A 17152-nucleotide genomic window follows, 5' to 3' on the forward strand; every position below is an offset into this window, starting at 1 on the left:
ATTCCGCGCACGATCCACGCAGGTCGCGTTGCACAAAGCGATGCATACGGATCTGTTCGCGTGGTGCGGTCGCGGCACGTGCTGCATGTGCCTACAGCGGTACCTTGCACCGCAAAGCCTACTTTTGACCACACCTTCACAAGACTCAAGACTTGTGACTCGACAGCCAGCTGAAGTTTACCGGTACCAGTCAAGAGTTGAACAACCTCCATGCATGATCCACGCCCCAAGGTCACTTTTGAGACCTTGATCAGACCCTGGACCGTCTATGGATTAGGTATCAAAAGCTTGGATGTGAATTTCCATTTGTGACGTGAAGGACCAGTCAAGCGTCTGAGTCAAGCGTACCGGGACCCACGACTCAAGACTAGACTTGCACATACCAATTTCGAACACATCAGTCCACGAGACTCAAAGACTCGAACGTTTCTGGTCTAAACTTTGTCGATATCCATGTCAGTCGAGGTTCTGATAGTACCCCGTGTGGATGTATTGAACATTCACGACTCGAGTCCTGAGACGCATTGCAAAAGATGGGGAGCTGCGGTAGTAGCAACAGCATGCTTGTGGTAGTAGTCGTAGTATCACAAGTAGCCAGGACGCTTCCGGCGCCACATTGAAATCGCTCGATCGGCAGTTGAGCATACTCCTGTGGATAAGAGACAACCCCAAAGTCCCCAACGAAGCGAGGCTCAGTGCCAGTAGAGATCGCTCGACACGGCAAACGGCAACAAGAAAGGAAGTAACGATAAATTCTCGGACGCTGAGGCGCTCTCGTACCGGCGCGGGAGGTGCGCCGAGTCGTGCGAGATCTAATATACAGATAAGGAGATAGGGGCGACGTCTTGCTTGGGGAAGGATAATCTGATATCTCTGCGCAAGACGATACTTGAACGCAGTAGGGACTGTAACGGTAATAAGAAGCGCCAGTGGCCACCACCTACGAAGGTGGGGCGAACTTGGCCAAGCGGACCATGTGTCCGTCCGACGATTGGCGAAGGTAGTGCTCGCCATCGTGCTCGAAAAGCGACATCCGCTGCAGAGCATCGACCCCAAAGATAAAATCGAGGTTGTTCTTCTCTGCAAGCGGAGCGAAGCGATTCCAGCGTTCGAACTGACCTCGCGAAAAGTTGTCCGGCTTGAGGATCAGTTCGAACACACCCGGCTTCGTCTTGGACACGGCGCGCCCCCCCTTCCACTGGCTGAAAGCCTTGAAGTGGAGTCTGAAGGTCTTTTGGGCAGGACCTGTTGCTCCGAACAAGGCGTGTCCAAGCCTCCGGACCGCCACAGGCGACAGATAGCAATCGTCGTGCCCGATCATGAATCCCACCGTCACCTTTACCGAGCCTGAACCAGCAAGCTCGGTGCGGCAGGCGAAGGTGGTGCCCGCGATCAGGAAGTTGTATGACGAGATGCCATGTGTACTCGGTCCTGAGCTTGGACCTGCTTGTGGCGGCGCGGGGTTGGGCGTCGGAACAGGCGAAGAGGGCAACAAACCAGCCAGCGGACCACCAGTCGGATGCGATGGGCTAGCATCCGAGATTGGCGAAGAGGGCAGCAGGTTGGAGGACGAACCAGCTTGATGCGCTGGCGTCGGTGTCGGCGTCGGCGACGACGGCAGCAGGTTGGAAGATGATCCAGCTGCGGCGACGCGCGACGACGAGGAAGCGTCGGTCTGACCGAAGCGCCTGCGCTTGGTCGCAGGAAGTTGGCCTTCGGTCTCACTAGGGGCGCGTTGCCTTGATGGTGCTGAAGACGATGGCGCGTCGGACAGAGCAGACGAGCCCTCTGACAATGGCGTTGAGGTTCGATCCCCACGACGAGAAGTGGCCAGCGTCGCGGAGGTCTCTTCCAAGAGGTCGTCGTCCGAGCTACCACCATCTTCATCATCGTCGTCGTCGTCCTGGTCGTTGACGTCGTCGATCATCCAGTCGCCTGGAGGCGAGTAATCTCCATCGCTGGCATGATCGGCGTCGATCTCACCGACCTCGTCCTCTTCGTCCTCGTCCTCTTCGTCCTCGTCCTCTTCGTTCGCATCCTCCTCGCGCTCGGGCTGTTGACCGCCGGCCTGGAAGGCGTGACACGACAACATTCTCCTAGGGTCCTCGTATTCCAGCTCGCAAATGGCCTTCTTGTAGTGGACGATGGCGGCGAGCATGAATTTGAGAACCCCTTCGGGAAGCTGCGGTTCTTCGTCCAACACCTTCCGGGCCTGCTTGTCCAAGTCGTCCAGGCGGGCAGTGAGCGACTTGGTGGCGCAAGCTCTGCAGATCGCGCCGCGAGCAGAGTGGGCGCATTGCTCGTTCAACAACGACATTGGCTGGAGCGAGTGTTGTTGAATCTCTGCCAACGAATGTCGTGTGCGCAAAGGCTGAGCTTCGCGATTGATGAGCTGGAGGCGGATGTGAAGCCTGGCCTCCATGGCTCGACTGGCAGAGTCTTCTGTAGTCGGTGCGCCGGAAGACTTCGATCAGTCACGTTGTCAATGCTGTAGAATGGAGTCTTATCAGAACGCACCGTCTCTAGAGTGATGAATCTCCGTAGATGCGCCCGATCCGGCGGCGGCAGCGACTGTTGTCACAAAATACAGGGAGGTATCGCGTGAGCTTCGATTTGACTTGTCTTCGGGGACGATGGGCGTAGGTCATACTCACCAACAGGGTGACCAGATCCAGATGGCGCCGAAGCGTCCGAAGGTGCACTACCTGTAGAGCGCGGGACAGGAGGTAGCCATCGTGAGTCATCGTTGGCGGTTCCAGCCCACGTTCGGTCAAGTGAGACTTACCGTGGTCGCACTCCAACTTGACCGAGCGTCCGTCCGTGGATAAAGTAGCTGCGGCGGGACACGGGCGCAAAGGTCAGCGAGTGCACGAAAGATGCTGGCCGGCAGCGTGCGTAGCGTTGACACTCACGAATGGTTGATAAGAGTGATGTGGATGACGGTTCTAGTGATAAATTTGATGTGCCCGAAGGGGCTGATGATGCTGTGAGAGAAGCGAAAATACCAAGGGGATGAGCTTGGATGACCTCTGCCGTTGTTGCACGAGTCGGAACCCACTCACGCAAAGGAGGTGTTACAGGTTCCCAATCATCCAGAGAAGATTGGGACGAGGTAGCCTCGCTCTTGACGGGCTGTGGACGAGGAGAGAGATGGGTTGAGAACGATGTCAGAGTTGTGGCCAGCGAGAGTCTTGGGTAATTGCCACACTGCACGCTCACAGGGGGCAAGACGTCGTCCTCGTCCTCGTCGTCCTCGTCGTTCCCAAGGAAAAGAGGAGGAGGAGGAGGGATGGGCGGGGGAGGGCAAGATGGGGGTGGTGGCGTGGAAGGTGCAAGGTCGGCAGGAGGAGGAACAGCCGACATTGTTGATTGTTTTGAAGGAAGGGCGAAGAAGAAAAAGCGGCTGTTCGTTGAACTGGAGAGAAGAAGAAGAAGAGGCAACGAGTGAGCACCGACGTCGACAAGACGGAAGCAAGCCATGGTCCGCGTCGGCGTCCACGTAATACGTACAATCGGGTTCTCGAAGAATGAAGAGCTCAAAGTAGCGTTCTCGTCAAAGAAGCGGCGGAGAGATCGAGATTCGCGAAAGATGAAGAGAGAGGGGAAGAGGAATCGAGCGAGCGAAGTCAAGCCCTTTTGAAGTAGACCGAATCTTGATCCTTGAGGTGAGCTTGTGGGGCCTGTTCGCGCCGAAGCACCTGCTCGAGGCGCACTCGCTCAGGAATGCTGTTGGACTCAGCACCTGCATGCTAAGTTGTCGAATCTCGAAAGCAAGCTTGTGTCGAAGGGTGTGTCGCTGGCTAGGTGCCCGGAATCATTTCTGTAGCGAGCGGTGTTGCTGGCGCGCATCTCACGATGAGTCCATAGCGAGTCGTTCCAAATGCCTTGGCAGACGGTGGGATGCGCGAACTCCTGGCATGTTCGTGTTGCGCTGAGGGTTGCGCCTCTCCCGGTTGACTGAAGTTGCCAGCGAGGCGCCATTGTGCGCATTCGAGCCGTGGTAGACCAGGTCCACAGCTTGGGTCAGCATGCGTAGCGTGTGTAGCACAGCCCTCAACGGACGGGTGACAGATGGTCTGGATCGAGTTCGACTAGCGTGTGCAGCTCCTCAACGGCCGAGTGAACGACGGCTTGATCGATCCGGGCGGGAATGAGGCCACGAAGCTGAGGATGTGGCGGAGAAGGGCAGCTGCCTTGACATTCTTGAAGCGCTGCAAGAGCCAGACTGGTTGCGCTGAAGGTGTGTTGCATCGTGGGCGAGGCCTCAACGGTCGAGCTTCAAGCGATTTGGACTGAAGGAGACGGGCCTGTGGAAGATGCAGCCGAATGATGTGAGCGATCGACGGGCCACACACTCGTGACTTGGCGGAGTGCAAAATTTTGATCGAATGGAGACGTTGGAGTGCGCAGCAGGGATCGAGTGCGCTGACTTGCATGAGTGTGCCAGCTCTTGCTATCGAAGCTGCTGATTGTCCGTTATAGCTGAAAGAACACAGCAGGCCAACGCTCGCGCGCATGGTTTGTTGCGCTCTGCCGCGCTGCAGGCAGCGCTCCGAGCGTTTCTGCTGGTCAAAGGTACTTGCTGGCTAGGTTGCACGCTGTTGCGTGATGGCACTCGACCAAGATCGAGGCACGCTGATTTGCGAGCACATCAGCCCGCCTTGAGCAGTGTCTTGTGATGAGGCTCCTCCCCCTCAAAGGCGAGCGAGTTGCAGTCGTGAGTCCAGCACCTTGATTCCTCTTTGCTAGGACGTGAGCTGCGCGGAGGGCTGCCTATCCGCTCAGCACTCTGACTACTCGGTCAGAATCATACGAGTTGATTCGTGATGAGCTTTGCTTTGCGTTGATGCGTCGCATGGGAGAATGCCTTGCATATCAGTCAATCGCAAGTAGATAGGTTTGGTCTTGGCCGGCTCGATCCAACGGCTGACTAACAGTCAGAGTTGTCGCAATTGGACAGCGCCAGAGCAGTGTGGCAATCTCAGCGCAGACTTCTTCCAACCCTCTGGCATCAATCGATCACTGATGAAGGTGCCCGCCCATGTCGATGCATCTGCAGCCTGACAACCTGCCGCGGCACCTTGACAGCAGAAGCAAATCGAGCGCTTGATTGATAGCGTGAATAGCACTCGCTGGCTGGATGGATTCCTCAGCTCTAGCTTGAGCGCTCCTAGCGCCCCATTACCTCACTTCTGAGGTCCATGCACAAAAACTGTGCTGGCCACAACGTGCCTGTCTTTCGGGTCTGAATCGCGAATCGCTTGAATGGGGCATCGTTGCTGTAGCCCTTCCATGACTCATCATGGATATCGCACCAGCTCTGCCGCGGTCGAAGTTTCATACAGCAGTAGATTCCATGCAGCATGGACGTGTGGCTTCCATACATATCCTATCCTGATTCGCGATTCACAGTGATTGGTGTTCGTTTGGCATTCGCCATCCAGACTCGTGACCGCGCCGCGGTGGGGTCCGGTGCCCCGCTGTTAATCAAGGGACCATCCAAGGTACACGATGACACTATACTCGTCCATTGCCAGCGAGACAAATTTAGCTCGGTTCACTGGGGACAGCCGTCCCTGAGCTCGACTTGAAGTCTTCGCGCTCGCGGCGCACATCCAACCAATCACGAATTCAGCGATCCAGAGGACGAGGTGGTGAGGGCTGCTGGTGACACCCGGGGCAGGTGTTGCGGCGTTTTCCTTGGAGCCCGCGGCGGCTGACGTCTAAGCATCTAAACGCGCAAACCCCCTTACCTTTCCCTCAACGGCCGATCCCGCGTCTGCATGCACGCTAACTAGCTTGATTTTGATTGCATGCATCGAAGCACGCGTGGGCTGAATGACAGCTTCGGAAGTTGAGACCCCGTTCTGACTGACGCATACGTGCACTTTTGACTTTTGACTATAGCTGATGATCGAGCACTTTGACTCGTGACTCATCAGACTCGTGACTTGTAGAAGAGGGATAGAGCCTTCTTTTCATATAGGCACGCGGGCGCCAAGCGTCGACAGCAGTCTTCTTGAGTCAAGTCAAGAGTCTTGAGTCTTCAGGGTCATTTGTGGAGGCACCGCGCCGTTGTGTCACGTACAACCACCACGAATTAATGCCCTGCTGCTGAGCCACGCGCGGTGAGCTAGCGCATCATTTTGATTGAGTGGTGCCTTCAGCAAGACTCATCAACAGGTGCTGGCCGTATAGTACAACAATCTAAATCACGTGAATCACGACACACGCATCGATTCAATTCTTGATTGCTTTTCGTTCGTAATTGAACGAACCACACTCATCAGACTCTTGACTCACCCACTGTTTGGCTGTTGAATGCATGCTGAATCGTGACGAGTAAGCTAGGATGCAATTTGAATTTGAATCTTGAATGCAAGCGTCACTTTTCTCATTTTTGATTGAGCCCCGCGCATACGATCACGCGCCCGCGCACGGCGGGTGTTTATTCAAGATGCTGCTTGTTCTCAGGGTCACGCAGCACGTGAGACGCTTCTCCGAATGGCCGCGGAGCTTGTGGGGTCCTCCGAGTCACGTGAACGGATGCACGATTGTTGTGTGAGCATCGCGACGCTCCTAGATGCTGCGTGCTGATCCTTACCGCATATACACAACAGCAGCGCATCATCGTGATAGACGATTCAACGGGAAATACGGTAGTCATGAGTCGCTTTTGAGCAGAGTCGCGGGCGAGGCAAGCGACTTCCCAAGGTCCTCAGAACGTTGTCACCGCGAGACGGCTGGTCACTCACCCAACACTGCCCTTGACATCACCTGAAGGGGATCTGCGCACCTTGCCACCACGACCTGGAAGCGGTGCCCAGCATGTATCATTCTGAGTTTGGTCGCCGTCTGCGCACGCATTCAGCTGGGGCTGGCAGCTCCTCTCCCTCTTCATCTCGTCACCAATTGCAGACCGCCGGTGACTCAAGCGGAAGAGCTTCTCGCGCACATGATAGACAGCACAACTTGGCCAGCATCAGCGATCTGGAAATACAACCTCGAAGACAATCCGGGCACGCCAGCTCGAGTCGGCTTGTCGAGGGTCCAGACTTGGGGGTGCAAAGTTCAGGAATGATTGGTTCGAGCATTGCCACCGCTGTTGACGATAGCGGCATCAGCAACGCACGCTCATCGGCTACAACTTCAGACCACCCAGGGACGCCAAAAAGGGCGAAGGCCAAGATCACAGGTGACAGGTGAGTGAAGCAAGAGTTGCAAGATGCGCATATATGCGCTGGTGCTGAGTCGCGGTGATGCCTACAGATTCATCCCAGCTCGGAATGGCACCGATGTAACCACTGCGTATCAGTTAGGTGTCCATGAAGCCGCGTCTAAAAAGCGGCAAAAGCGAAAGATGGCAGTGGACATGGATGCTCAAAAAGGTGCGTCGCAGTTCCTGGCTTACGTGCCTTGTATTTTGCCGGTCTGGGTTGCTCACTCTACACTGTGTACCTCCTGCGCAGAAGAAGCCGACCACACCTTCTCATCTCTGCTGACAACTGAGCTGCTTGGTCCGGGCGCGAGTGACCTGGTCGCCGGAATTCATGGTGCTCCGTTCGCGAACGGCGCTGGTCCGTCTCATAGAGCTGGAGGCACCGGGCAGGTTACGGATCACCCAGCTGGACCAACCACACCGAAGAAGAAAAACCTTCTTACCTACTCGCATACACCCTCTCCTTCTTCGTCGCGGAGCTTAGGTACTCCTGGTCGGAGTGGAGGATCGGAGCGCGTAGGGGTTTATTCAGCATCTGCAGGCGGACGCTCGAGCTCAGGCCTGTTCGGAGCTGCTTCAACTTCACCCACAAAGCGGGGTCAGGTCGCCTCGCTCGACTCTCCCCTTCACTCCGCATACAGCCTGAGTCCTGTCAACCTTGAGAGCCAGCGGATGCTCCTGCACCCTCGAAAACCGGCAAGGACGTTAAGCAAGGTCGCGTTCAAGGTGTTGGATGCGCCTGATCTGGCGGTGAGTTGGTCGGGTGCGCAAGCTGTCACCAGCAGGTGCATCAGCTGACCGCTTCCCCTGCTTCCCCTTCCTAATCGGCAGAATGACTTTTACCTCAACCTGGTCGACTGGTCCCCGCTGAACGTGCTCGCTGTTGCTCTCGGCCAATGCGTGTACCTTTGGTCAGCCAAGACGTCTTCGGTTGTGAAGCTCGTTGATCTGACGGATGGCGATGATCGGATCACCGGACTAAATTGGTCCAACAACGTGAGTATGCAAGGTGCTCAGCCACTTGCTTCTGCCGAAGCTCTTGTCTGACATGCACTTTCGCCGTTCCACCACGCAGGGCAAGTATTTGTCGGTGGGTACTGATCAAGGCGAAGTCCAGATCTGGGATGTGGAGCACGAGAGCAGGGTGCGCACAATGTCGGGTCACCAGAATCGGGTCGGTGCGCTGGCATGGAACCTGGGACTGCTCTCAACCGGCTCGAGAGACAAGGTCATCTACCACCGTGACACACGAGTTCCTGAGCACTGGGTCGCCGAGCTAAAGGCGCACAAGCAAGAAGTCTGCGGGCTGAAATGGAACACAACGACTAACCAATTAGCCAGTGGAGGGAACGATAACAAGCTGCTTGTGTGGGACGGCATGAGCACAGTCCCGTTGCATCGCTTTGCTGAGCACACTGCCGCTGTCAAAGCCATAGCTTGGAGCCCACACCAACAAGGCCTACTGGCTTCCGGTGGAGGCACAGCGGATATGCGTATCAGGTTCTGGAATACGATCACTGGCCAAATGCTTTCGGAGACCGACACGGGATCGCAAGTGTGCAATCTTTCATGGAGCAAGACAGCGAACGAGATCATTTCCACCCATGGCTACTCGACCGGCAAAGTCCAAAATCAAATTCAAGTCTGGAAGTACCCTACCATGTCGCAAGTGGCTACTCTCACAGGGCATACCATGCGCGTTCTCTATCTCTCCATGAGTCCGGACGGAGAAAGCATTGTCACGGGCGCTGGAGACGAGACACTTCGTTTCTGGGACTTGAATACTCCTACAAAGACACAACTTGAATCTCGCGCATCCTCTTCCTCCTTGGATCCCTTTCAGAAGCTGCGATGAGCTCCCCTTGTGCGCCTTTCAACTTTCAAATCTGTTGCCGTTCAAGTCACGAATGCGTCATGCCTTCCCTGATGTAGCATGCAAGGTGTTACTTGGCACATCTGGACGATGGATGTCGGGATTCCGTCGAATAATGAATTGAAGTATAGGCATGACATCAACTTGTCCCAACCCGCAAGATCACCTCGAGATCAGAGGGAATTTCTTCCAGCGCTAGGGACGACCATCCGGGCACCACTACACGGTCTTCTGTCGAGCGACGCCAGGCAGGAAAGCCACGAGGAAGACCAGTATGGCAGCGATGAACGCGTGTATGCGTAGCTGAAGCACTGACGGCGCAAAAATGCCGAGCAAGATTCGAGGCGTACTGGCGTGGACGTCGGGCTTCTTGTCTAGAACGAGGTAGGACATCATGCCGTTATGCCACACTCTGGCCGGGGCAAAGAGGGCAGGCAAGCAGGAGCGGTGAGCGACCAGCGAAAAGAACAGGAAGACGATTCACTCAGCTCATATGACTTACGTTCCCCAACCCGCGCCGACAAACTTGATCGGTATGTAGCCCAGCAGTCCTGATCCAGGAATGACGTACTTAGGTCCGTTCGCTCTGGGGTCTTCGTCGTCTACAACATTCTGGTCGAGCACCCTTCGAGGCAGGTCCGGATACACAGCAGCCATCCGACCGATGCCAACGCCATCCACATGAGTATTCTCGATCGCGCCCGCCATTCCTGCTCTTGTCTTCAGCCCACCAGTGACGATCAACCTGGTCGAGCTTGAAGCTGGAAGGTTGTCCCGCGCCTTCTTAGCAAAGTTGTGGAAAAATGCTTCCCGAGCATGAGAACGAGCACTCCGGGCGCCCTGGTCCTTCTGCATTTGAGACGCCTCTGTGCCTCGCTGTGGTGCAGATACCGATGTGTCCCCTTGCAACTTGCGCATTTCTTCCTCGGCGTCGAAACCTTCGGTCATGAAGCCTGACCGCCAGAAGGCCGAGGGTTAGAGATTGTGTAGGGTGCTTCAGCTATCTGATCTGCCAGTCTTTTCAGCTGCGCATTCCGAACATACTAGGATTCTCATAATTGCCCCCGCTGTGTGAGAATGAAGTCCTTGAAGTCAGCGAGGGCAACCTCGGAGAAGGGCTCCCGCGCGCGCAGCAGCAGCAGACGTACCTGATCTCGACAAAGTCAACTCCACCATGCTCCGCCAGCCAACGCACGTTGAGCAATGCATCATCTTCCGTCAATCCACCTTGAATGTAATCGCTTGAGTTGAGCTGCAGCATGGAATGGATGGGCGGTGACGCCAGGTGAATCTTCTGTGCACTGGGCCGAACAGCTTCCTCGCGGCTAATTCACCTTTACACCGATTAGGAATCCTCGAGGGACCCGTTTGCGTGCTTCAGTGACAATTTCAAGCAGTATGCGTGCTCGTCTCTGGGCATCGCCGCCGTATGCGTCGGTGCGAAGATTGGTCCTCGGGCTTAGGAAAGCTGATAGCTGATAGCTGGACGATCAAGCGGGCGGAAGCAGCGAGGATGTTTACAGTAAGCTCATTGTACTATCTGGATCCGACAAGCGTTGTTGTGATTGTACACACCCGTGACTGGCATGCAGCTCAACTCCATCAAATCCAGCCCTGGAGCAAGCCTCAGCCGCAGCTGCGAACCGGTTCACCATCTCTTGGATTTCTGGCAGGGTCATAGCTCTCGGCGTACCCCACAGAAGCCAGTCTAGCGCTTTGCCGACGACGCCCATGCCTTCAGAAGGTCTCATGGGGACAGCAGAGGGGGCCAAAGCTGGCTTCCAAGGAGCTCGACCTGAGCCTCGTAGAGATTGTCTGCCAGCGTGGACCAGCTGTACCACTACCAGCGGGCGATCTGCCTCGTCAATTGATGAATTGTCTCTTCCCGAAGATGCTTCGGCGTACGCTTTGAAGTCTGAGATGAGAGCATCAGAATGAGGCGGCGAGGGAAACGAGATGTCCCAAGGAAAACCAAGATGCGTCCGATCCACAGCTACATTGCCTGAGAATCAAAATGAGCACAGGGCCAGGTCATTGTTTGACTGTCTCAGTCATTCGACATCGGCAGCGCAGAAAGAGCGCGCATACATTCGGTGCTCACCAGTGATGACCATACCCCAACCAGCCTTGGCCCAGTGCCTGTACAATTTCAGGAGGGCGGGAGTCGGTGCGCTCCCACCAAATCGTCCCAGCATCTCTTCCATGGGAGCCTTGACCAGCCTATTAGGGGCGACCTTGCCATTGCCGAAGTCCAGCTTCTGAGAGAGGATCTTTACTGATTCGGACATTTTCTAAGCGGGCAGTGATGCTGGCGCTGCGCAGGTGCTGTGTACGTTGGGACGGGGAGACGTGATGGACAAGCGATATGTAACCCCCCCGCGTGAATGCCGAAATGGATCTGTGGCCGAGATGAAAACAATAGAAGACACGCGGATTGATGTCGAGACTACAGACAACGTTAGAGGGACCAAGCTGGACAGGTGAGCCGAAGCTTCTCCACGGCGTCGAGCCAACCTCGCATGGGCATGGTCATCTTCACCTAACTCACTTCATTCACAGGAGCAAGTCGCGAATCTTGCAGAATCCTGACTGACGGACTGGTGGAAGTCAAGCTGCGTTCGTAGCTGAAGGGAATCACGAATCACAAATGAGGTCGCGAGTCATGACCACAGCTGTCGAAATGAAGGTCCAATTTAACATCTTAGCGAATCAATTCCCCGCAATCGTCCCACCGTCCAAGCTTGCGTAGCTGCAATTCACGCGGCTGAATGCAAATCGCGTGAATCGTGAACGATGTGGAGCAGCAGCATGCAGCAGGTGCGCAAGCAGCGCGTACCACCGCCAGCAGCAGCAAGAGCAGCGTCAGCAGAAGAGCATCCCAAATCCGGTCGAGCGCGTGAAAAGGTCGGCGTTTTGCAGCTCAGCACTTCGCACAGGACCTGCAGCATGCAGATAGCCGTTCAGGGTTCAAGCCTGTCCCTCCTTCTCGGAGCAGACTCTTGATTCCCATCACGGACCGTCTACGACTACGGAGGGAGCATCACCTGCAGCGTCATCGACCTTGCTGTCGCGAGCACGCGTGTGCAAAGCTGATCAAAGACCTACACGCAAGCGCTTAGGCCTCGAGTGGGTGATGCTGAGAAAGAATTCCCAAGATCAGTTCACGCTGTCCACGATCAGCACAATCGGATCCATGCCTTCCACATTGCCGCAAGCGAAGACAATTAGATGATGCAGCACGGAGTGAGATTTTGTTACACAAACGCGAACGATCGAACAGCTCTACCAGGCAGTGCCTCTCAGGGAGCGGCAAGGAAGATCGGGGAGCAATTTTGGAAGAGGGAGGCAGAGGGTAAAGAACAGACAAGCTGCGCAAGATCGTGCCTTCGCATTCACATGCCGACGAAGCTTGACCTCCCTCCCGGATTGTGCAGAGCAGTCCCAGCGATGTAGATGCGTTGAGGAATAACGATGTTGCTCGTGGCGACGTGGTTGCCAGCCACAGATTTGGGCCTTCCCATGGCTGCAGCTGCACCAGAATGTGGATGCACCTCGTCGCTCGCGCTCGGCAAAAGCACACTTGGCATGCCAGGCGTGTTGGGCGCGTTCACGAAGGCTCCATTGGCACCCGCGTCGTGAGAATCGTTGGACGCTGCCGATACCGTTCTCAGCCCTGGTATAGAGGCTTGTCGGCGTGCCGAAGGTCTGACCTCTGCTTCTGTCTGAATCGCTAGCGCAGCACCAGATAGGTACGCTTGCGCACACCACTCGTACCACACCTTTCTGTCCGAAGTCAATCTCCACATGCTGACGTCAAGCTCTGATTTGGCTGGAAGATAAAGCGGCTCCTGTAAATGTACACGAAGAAGGAGGAGTTCAGCAAGTGTCAGCGTTTTGAGGCACTCCAAGCAGGCACTCACCTTGAACGGAAAGAAGATGGGAAACCAGCTCAGCATATCCGTGCTCGTCCGTTCTGGGTCTGGATGGATGGAGCAAAACACATTGCCATACAGATGCGCCTCAAAGTAGCCAGCGAGGCCATGACAGGTACCGGCTTCCGGAATGTGGAAAGTGTGCGTGGTCGAGCGCACATTGTGTTGGTTGGTGATCGGAAGACCTGGTGTGACAAGAATCAGAACACCGTGAGTCCAGCAGTGCCGAGTTTGCTCCGGCAGACAGGCCACTGGGACTCACCATCGTGACCACGCACGGTGGGAGTGCTTTCGAGAGGCGCGTGCTCGAAGGTCCAAGCATGTTGCACCTGCTCCCAATTGCCCCTCCCTCCATGAGCCGCAAGTAGCTGCACAGCTTGAAACAAGACCACATACGGTGTCTCTGACGCTTTCGTCAACCGTTCCGTCAGAGACCCGCTCGAAGGGGCATTGCCGGTCGATCCCCCGACATTCAGGACTTCGCTATGGAGCTTTGCAGACGAAAGAGGCGTCAAGAAAGGTGTATAGGATGAAGGTATTGACACGCCGTCCGCTGCCCACGCGAGTGAGACGCGAGACGCGCGATGATCAGTCATTTCTGGTTTGAAGGCACAGGAGCAGCAGCCACTGGTACCAATTACTCACGCTTCAAGAACCGCATCGCACCATCCAAGCATTCCGGACTAAGTTCATTGTCGCCAAAGCTGCCCAGCAGCTCGGATACAACAATGTCGGCTCGCTGCCGCACATCAGACGGAGCAGGCATCGTTCTCATGTCGCCGAACCTGAGCTCCACCTTGTCTCCCCACTCGTTGACGATGCGTTCCTGCAACGTGACCAGCGCATTAGCATTCTTCTCCAGCGCAATGACTTTGACGTTGCGGCGAGCTTTGGTGGCAGCCGCGAGCACCCTTGACACCAGAGGTCCCCTTCCTGCTCCGCACACCCATACCGAAATGACCCCCATGACCGAACGATCAGCCAGAGCCTGCGCGACTGCTTCCTCGTAAAGCTGATACTACAAATTGCAAACAACAGCACCGCAGAATGACAGAATTCTCGTCAGCAAAGCTTACTCATCGCCGAAATTTGTGAGACGCTTACCTTGATGGGGTCTCGCTCGAACACCTCATAGGTTTGACTTTCGAGGTTGTCCATCAGAGGCTGCAGTGGCGCCTGCAGCCAATCTGCATATCCTCGCGCAAATGTATCCACCGCACTTTCTGCAGGGGCGCTGCGCTCGATGTGTCTCAAGTATTGCAAATAACCTGATGGCGTTCCTCGAGTGTGTCGAGGTGGCGGTTCCTGAATGCCAGACAACACGAAGAGCGGTTTCCTTCGCATCAAGCTTCGACACAGGCTTTGAGCTGCCTTTGACAATACCGGGAACCCTTTCGCGTTGGCCAAGAAGGAGCCGGCAGGCATCAGAACCAATCCCACAGGCTCAGCCGCCCAATGCGAGAGCGAAGCTGCCGACGGTAGAGGAACGCCTAGATCCAAAGCTACGCTGAGCCGAGTGGGATATCCAGTAATTTGACGCATCAGCTCCCAGACGCCCCAAGCCCAGTCATGGTCACCTCGCACTGCGGCGCTGCGATCCCGCTCGGTTCCGCTTGTGAAGCCGCTATCGAGACTTTCGGTCGACTTGCTTGACTTGGCCCCACCCTGCTTGTTGAGCCAGATACGGGCTGCATGTACTGATGATACTGGCAGGCGCAGGGACAGCTGCGGCAGAGAGAAAACGAAACAGCTCAGTGTGCAGATAATACTGAGGAGCGATGCCAAACAGAGACACTAAACTCACCTGCATCCAGCTGCCTGCCGGGGCAGTCTCGGTCCCGCCGCTGCTCATTAGACCGCTGATGGCTCGCGCGTAGAATGGGAGAAACGGGACGTGAGAGGGAGAGCTCGAAGGTGCTGGGAGCACGACTTGGGGGATTCCGAGAAAGGCTGCATACGCTACTTCTTGTCGAAGCGCCTGACGGTTGCCAAAGCAGCAGGTGGAAGATGGTGAGTGTGACCCTCTCGCCGGCCCACGTCGGTGCATCGCCGTCCTACTCACGATTTCGCTGTCCAGTCGCACTCCCTCATCGGGCGAGTCAAGCTCCAACCAAGGACTTATGACAGCGACCAGCCCATCAGTCTCATCTGCGCCGGTCCACATGTATATGAGCCAGACGTCGATGAGCACGAGGACAAGGAGTCCAGACCTCAAGCGCTGGTAACAGCTCACCAATCTTTGCAATGTTCACTTCGTTCCGCCTAAAGGCTGGGGCACGCCTCCAATCTTCAGCTTCCCGCATTCTCGCCTGTTCCTCTGTTTCCGATGAGAACGCAAAGGCTGTACTTGGAGCAGAGGCTTCCGATGGCGGGCTCTTGCTGCTCCCTCCTGAGCCGTGTCCGGACATGATCGGCGATTTGAGCTTTCGCTTGAACGTCGCAGCAGGTCCGCTGCCACCACCGCTCTTTGGAGCTCCCTCCGGTGCTGTGCCACCTCGACGAGGCGAGTCGTCAGGCAGCGCGACGTGAGGGCGCGAAGTGCTCCTCTTCATGCCTTGCTCCCTGGTCAAGATCTCCCAGCTCTCACCCATCGCGCCTGGATTGCTCATCGCATGCTTGGGCTGGTCCCAAGCGCTTGCGCCAGGTGAATCATGAGCAGGAGCGGGGCCATCAGCAGCCATGTGCCCGTTCATGACGGGCGTTGCTGGAGCCAAGCACATTCTCTCCCATCTGTCTTTCCACTTTTCGTTCGTCAGGGGCACCACTATCTTGTCGTAGCCTTCTGAGCGAAGGACAGCGCGAAGCCGTTGAACTTGAGTAAGGCCAGCTAGAGCCGCATCGATGTCTGCGTTCAGCCCTTCAAGCCTGCTTGATGCTGCTTTGCCATGGGGTCGCGACGTGGCTGAAGTTGAGCCTTTCGGACCCGGTAAGCCAGCCGGCGATGGCCCAGAAGCCTCCGAGAGCGCATTGATGTGCGAGGCTTCTGGCAGGGGTTCCAACCCTCCTGGCGTGGCTCTTCCAGAAGTAGATCCTGATGCAGAGGGCGGTCCTCGTCGTGACTGAGACTCAATAGCTGCAAGCGAAGCGTAAGGGAATGCCTTCACCGGCTGTGGCCCATGAGAATTGAAGTCCACAAATTGGCCGACGGGAAGCGGAGGGCCCGATTCGACGCCCACAGGAGCAGGTGCCGACATCATGAACAGCCTGCGCGCTGAGATGAGTACTTTAGGATCGAAAGAGGTAATGTGGAGGTCTCGAGAAAATATGTGAAGCTGCAGCGACGAAGTCAAGCGCCGTGAATAATGTCAAGGGCCACTGGCAGTGCGAAGAGGGTAGAATTTTTGGTTCTGCTCGACGAGCGATATTCCGGGAGAGCTGAAAAGCAAGCCTTCAGAGTGGAGCTTTGAGAAAGGCAGGCTCGGCGCCGGACAATCCAAAGTTGATCAGCTCTACAGCATGTAGTGAGCTGATGGAAGATTGTCGGGTGATGAGCGCACTCAGGTTGTCCAGCAGACTGTGACTGACTGCAGTCAAAACCCGCTGCGAGAGGGAGACCCACAGGACGAACCTGGCAGCGCCTCTGCATGCCTCGTGTTGTTTGGCGCAGGCGACCGCCCTCGCGCGGTGACTGCGTGCGCGCACGGAGCTGCTGGGCGCGCGAACGCGCGTTTGCGCATGCTGCTTTGTCGGACTTTCTTTCACACACCGCTCGTTCAACGCGTACGTGTCGCGTCATCCCTGCGCGGGAAGAGAGCAACACATGACACGCGGCTTGAACATGAATCTCGAATCCATGTGATGCATGCTCCCTAGCCAGCAGGGGTCAGAGCGTTGACCACCAAAGGGTCTCGCAGCCATAGCTCACACCGTCTGGACATCTAGGGGTCTTCGAGCTAGGCTTGAGCCTCTCGAGTATTCTTCCATCACATATCCCCATCTCAGAGGCCACGTAATGCCGTGCTCTATGGATGAAGACTGAAAGGAACAAGAATTTGTAAGAAAGCCATAGTGCATTAGCAATTCCCAACGTGTATGAGGGAGACATATTTGTACCGAGATAGGAATTCGTTCGCGAGAACAAGCGACGCAAGATATCTTAGAAGTGCAAGAGAAGATGAGACGCGCGTG

General features: G+C 56.0%; 4 protein-coding genes across 4 annotated transcripts; 1 reads left to right on the forward strand and 3 right to left on the reverse strand.

Annotated features, from left to right (window-relative positions):
- Nucleotides 1–887: 887 nt before the first annotated feature.
- On the reverse strand, nt 888–3602 carry IE81DRAFT_245324 (hypothetical protein). The gene is made up of 8 exons (XM_025511263.1): nt 3511–3602; nt 3220–3415; nt 3063–3132; nt 2913–2984; nt 2786–2833; nt 2655–2705; nt 2518–2571; nt 888–2442 (listed from the first exon to the last, which is right to left on the reverse strand). The coding sequence occupies exons 2-8, from the start codon at nt 3361–3363 to the stop codon at nt 941–943; spliced, it is 1941 nt and encodes a 646-aa protein (XP_025367233.1). The 5' UTR covers nt 3364–3415; nt 3511–3602; the 3' UTR covers nt 888–940.
- Nucleotides 3603–6611: 3009 nt separating this feature from the next.
- Nucleotides 6612–9332, forward strand: IE81DRAFT_245356 (WD40 repeat-like protein). The gene is made up of 5 exons (XM_025511264.1): nt 6612–7202; nt 7270–7388; nt 7470–7969; nt 8051–8215; nt 8295–9332. The coding sequence occupies exons 1-5, from the start codon at nt 6829–6831 to the stop codon at nt 9072–9074; spliced, it is 1938 nt and encodes a 645-aa protein (XP_025367234.1). The 5' UTR covers nt 6612–6828; the 3' UTR covers nt 9075–9332.
- On the reverse strand, nt 9312–11759 carry IE81DRAFT_342949 (FMN-linked oxidoreductase; the record flags this gene model as incomplete). The annotated part of the gene is made up of 8 exons (XM_025515723.1): nt 11641–11759; nt 11194–11538; nt 10668–11094; nt 10427–10574; nt 10241–10344; nt 10137–10159; nt 9595–10045; nt 9312–9504 (listed from the first exon to the last, which is right to left on the reverse strand). The coding sequence occupies exons 2-8, from the start codon at nt 11378–11380 to the stop codon at nt 9312–9314; spliced, it is 1533 nt and encodes a 510-aa protein (XP_025367235.1). The 5' UTR covers nt 11381–11538; nt 11641–11759.
- Nucleotides 11760–12265: 506 nt separating this feature from the next.
- IE81DRAFT_325918 (PRMT5-domain-containing protein) lies at nt 12266–16561 on the reverse strand. Its single transcript, XM_025514659.1, has 8 exons — nt 15258–16561; nt 15087–15172; nt 14829–15002; nt 14129–14749; nt 13670–14042; nt 13287–13577; nt 13013–13209; nt 12266–12940 (listed from the first exon to the last, which is right to left on the reverse strand). The coding sequence occupies exons 1-8, from the start codon at nt 16219–16221 to the stop codon at nt 12485–12487; spliced, it is 3162 nt and encodes a 1053-aa protein (XP_025367236.1). The 5' UTR covers nt 16222–16561; the 3' UTR covers nt 12266–12484.
- Nucleotides 16562–17152: the final 591 nt, after the last annotated feature.

Source organism: Ceraceosorus guamensis, assembly GCF_003144195.1.
Source record: "Ceraceosorus guamensis strain MCA 4658 unplaced genomic scaffold IE81scaffold_81, whole genome shotgun sequence".
In the NCBI taxonomy this organism is placed as follows: Eukaryota; Fungi; Basidiomycota; class Exobasidiomycetes; order Ceraceosorales; family Ceraceosoraceae; genus Ceraceosorus; species Ceraceosorus guamensis.

Excerpts from the sequence above, each read along its gene's own strand:
- IE81DRAFT_325918 (XM_025514659.1), bottom strand. The coding sequence starts at position 16,221 with ATGATGTCGGCACCTGCTCCTGTGGGCGTCGAATCGGGCCCTCCGCTT. Across the intron at positions 13,210-13,286 it reads CACCGTGCGTGGTCACGATG|GTCTTCCGATCACCAACCAA; the intron begins GTGAGTCCCAGT and ends TTGTCACACCAG. Across the intron at positions 12,941-13,012 it reads CCATCTTCTTTCCGTTCAAG|GAGCCGCTTTATCTTCCAGC; the intron begins GTGAGTGCCTGC and ends GTACATTTACAG.
- IE81DRAFT_245324 (XM_025511263.1), bottom strand. The coding sequence starts at position 3,363 with ATGTCGGCTGTTCCTCCTCCTGCCGACCTTGCACCTTCCACGCCACCA. Across the intron at positions 2,834-2,912 it reads ATCACTCTTATCAACCATTC|CTACTTTATCCACGGACGGA; the intron begins GTGAGTGTCAAC and ends GTCCCGCCGCAG. Across the intron at positions 2,706-2,785 it reads CAAGTTGGAGTGCGACCACG|GTAGTGCACCTTCGGACGCT; the intron begins GTAAGTCTCACT and ends CGCGCTCTACAG.
- IE81DRAFT_245356 (XM_025511264.1), top strand. The coding sequence starts at position 6,829 with ATGTATCATTCTGAGTTTGGTCGCCGTCTGCGCACGCATTCAGCTGGG. Across the intron at positions 7,203-7,269 it reads GCCAAGATCACAGGTGACAG|ATTCATCCCAGCTCGGAATG; the intron begins GTGAGTGAAGCA and ends TGATGCCTACAG. Across the intron at positions 8,216-8,294 it reads GACTAAATTGGTCCAACAAC|GGCAAGTATTTGTCGGTGGG; the intron begins GTGAGTATGCAA and ends TCCACCACGCAG.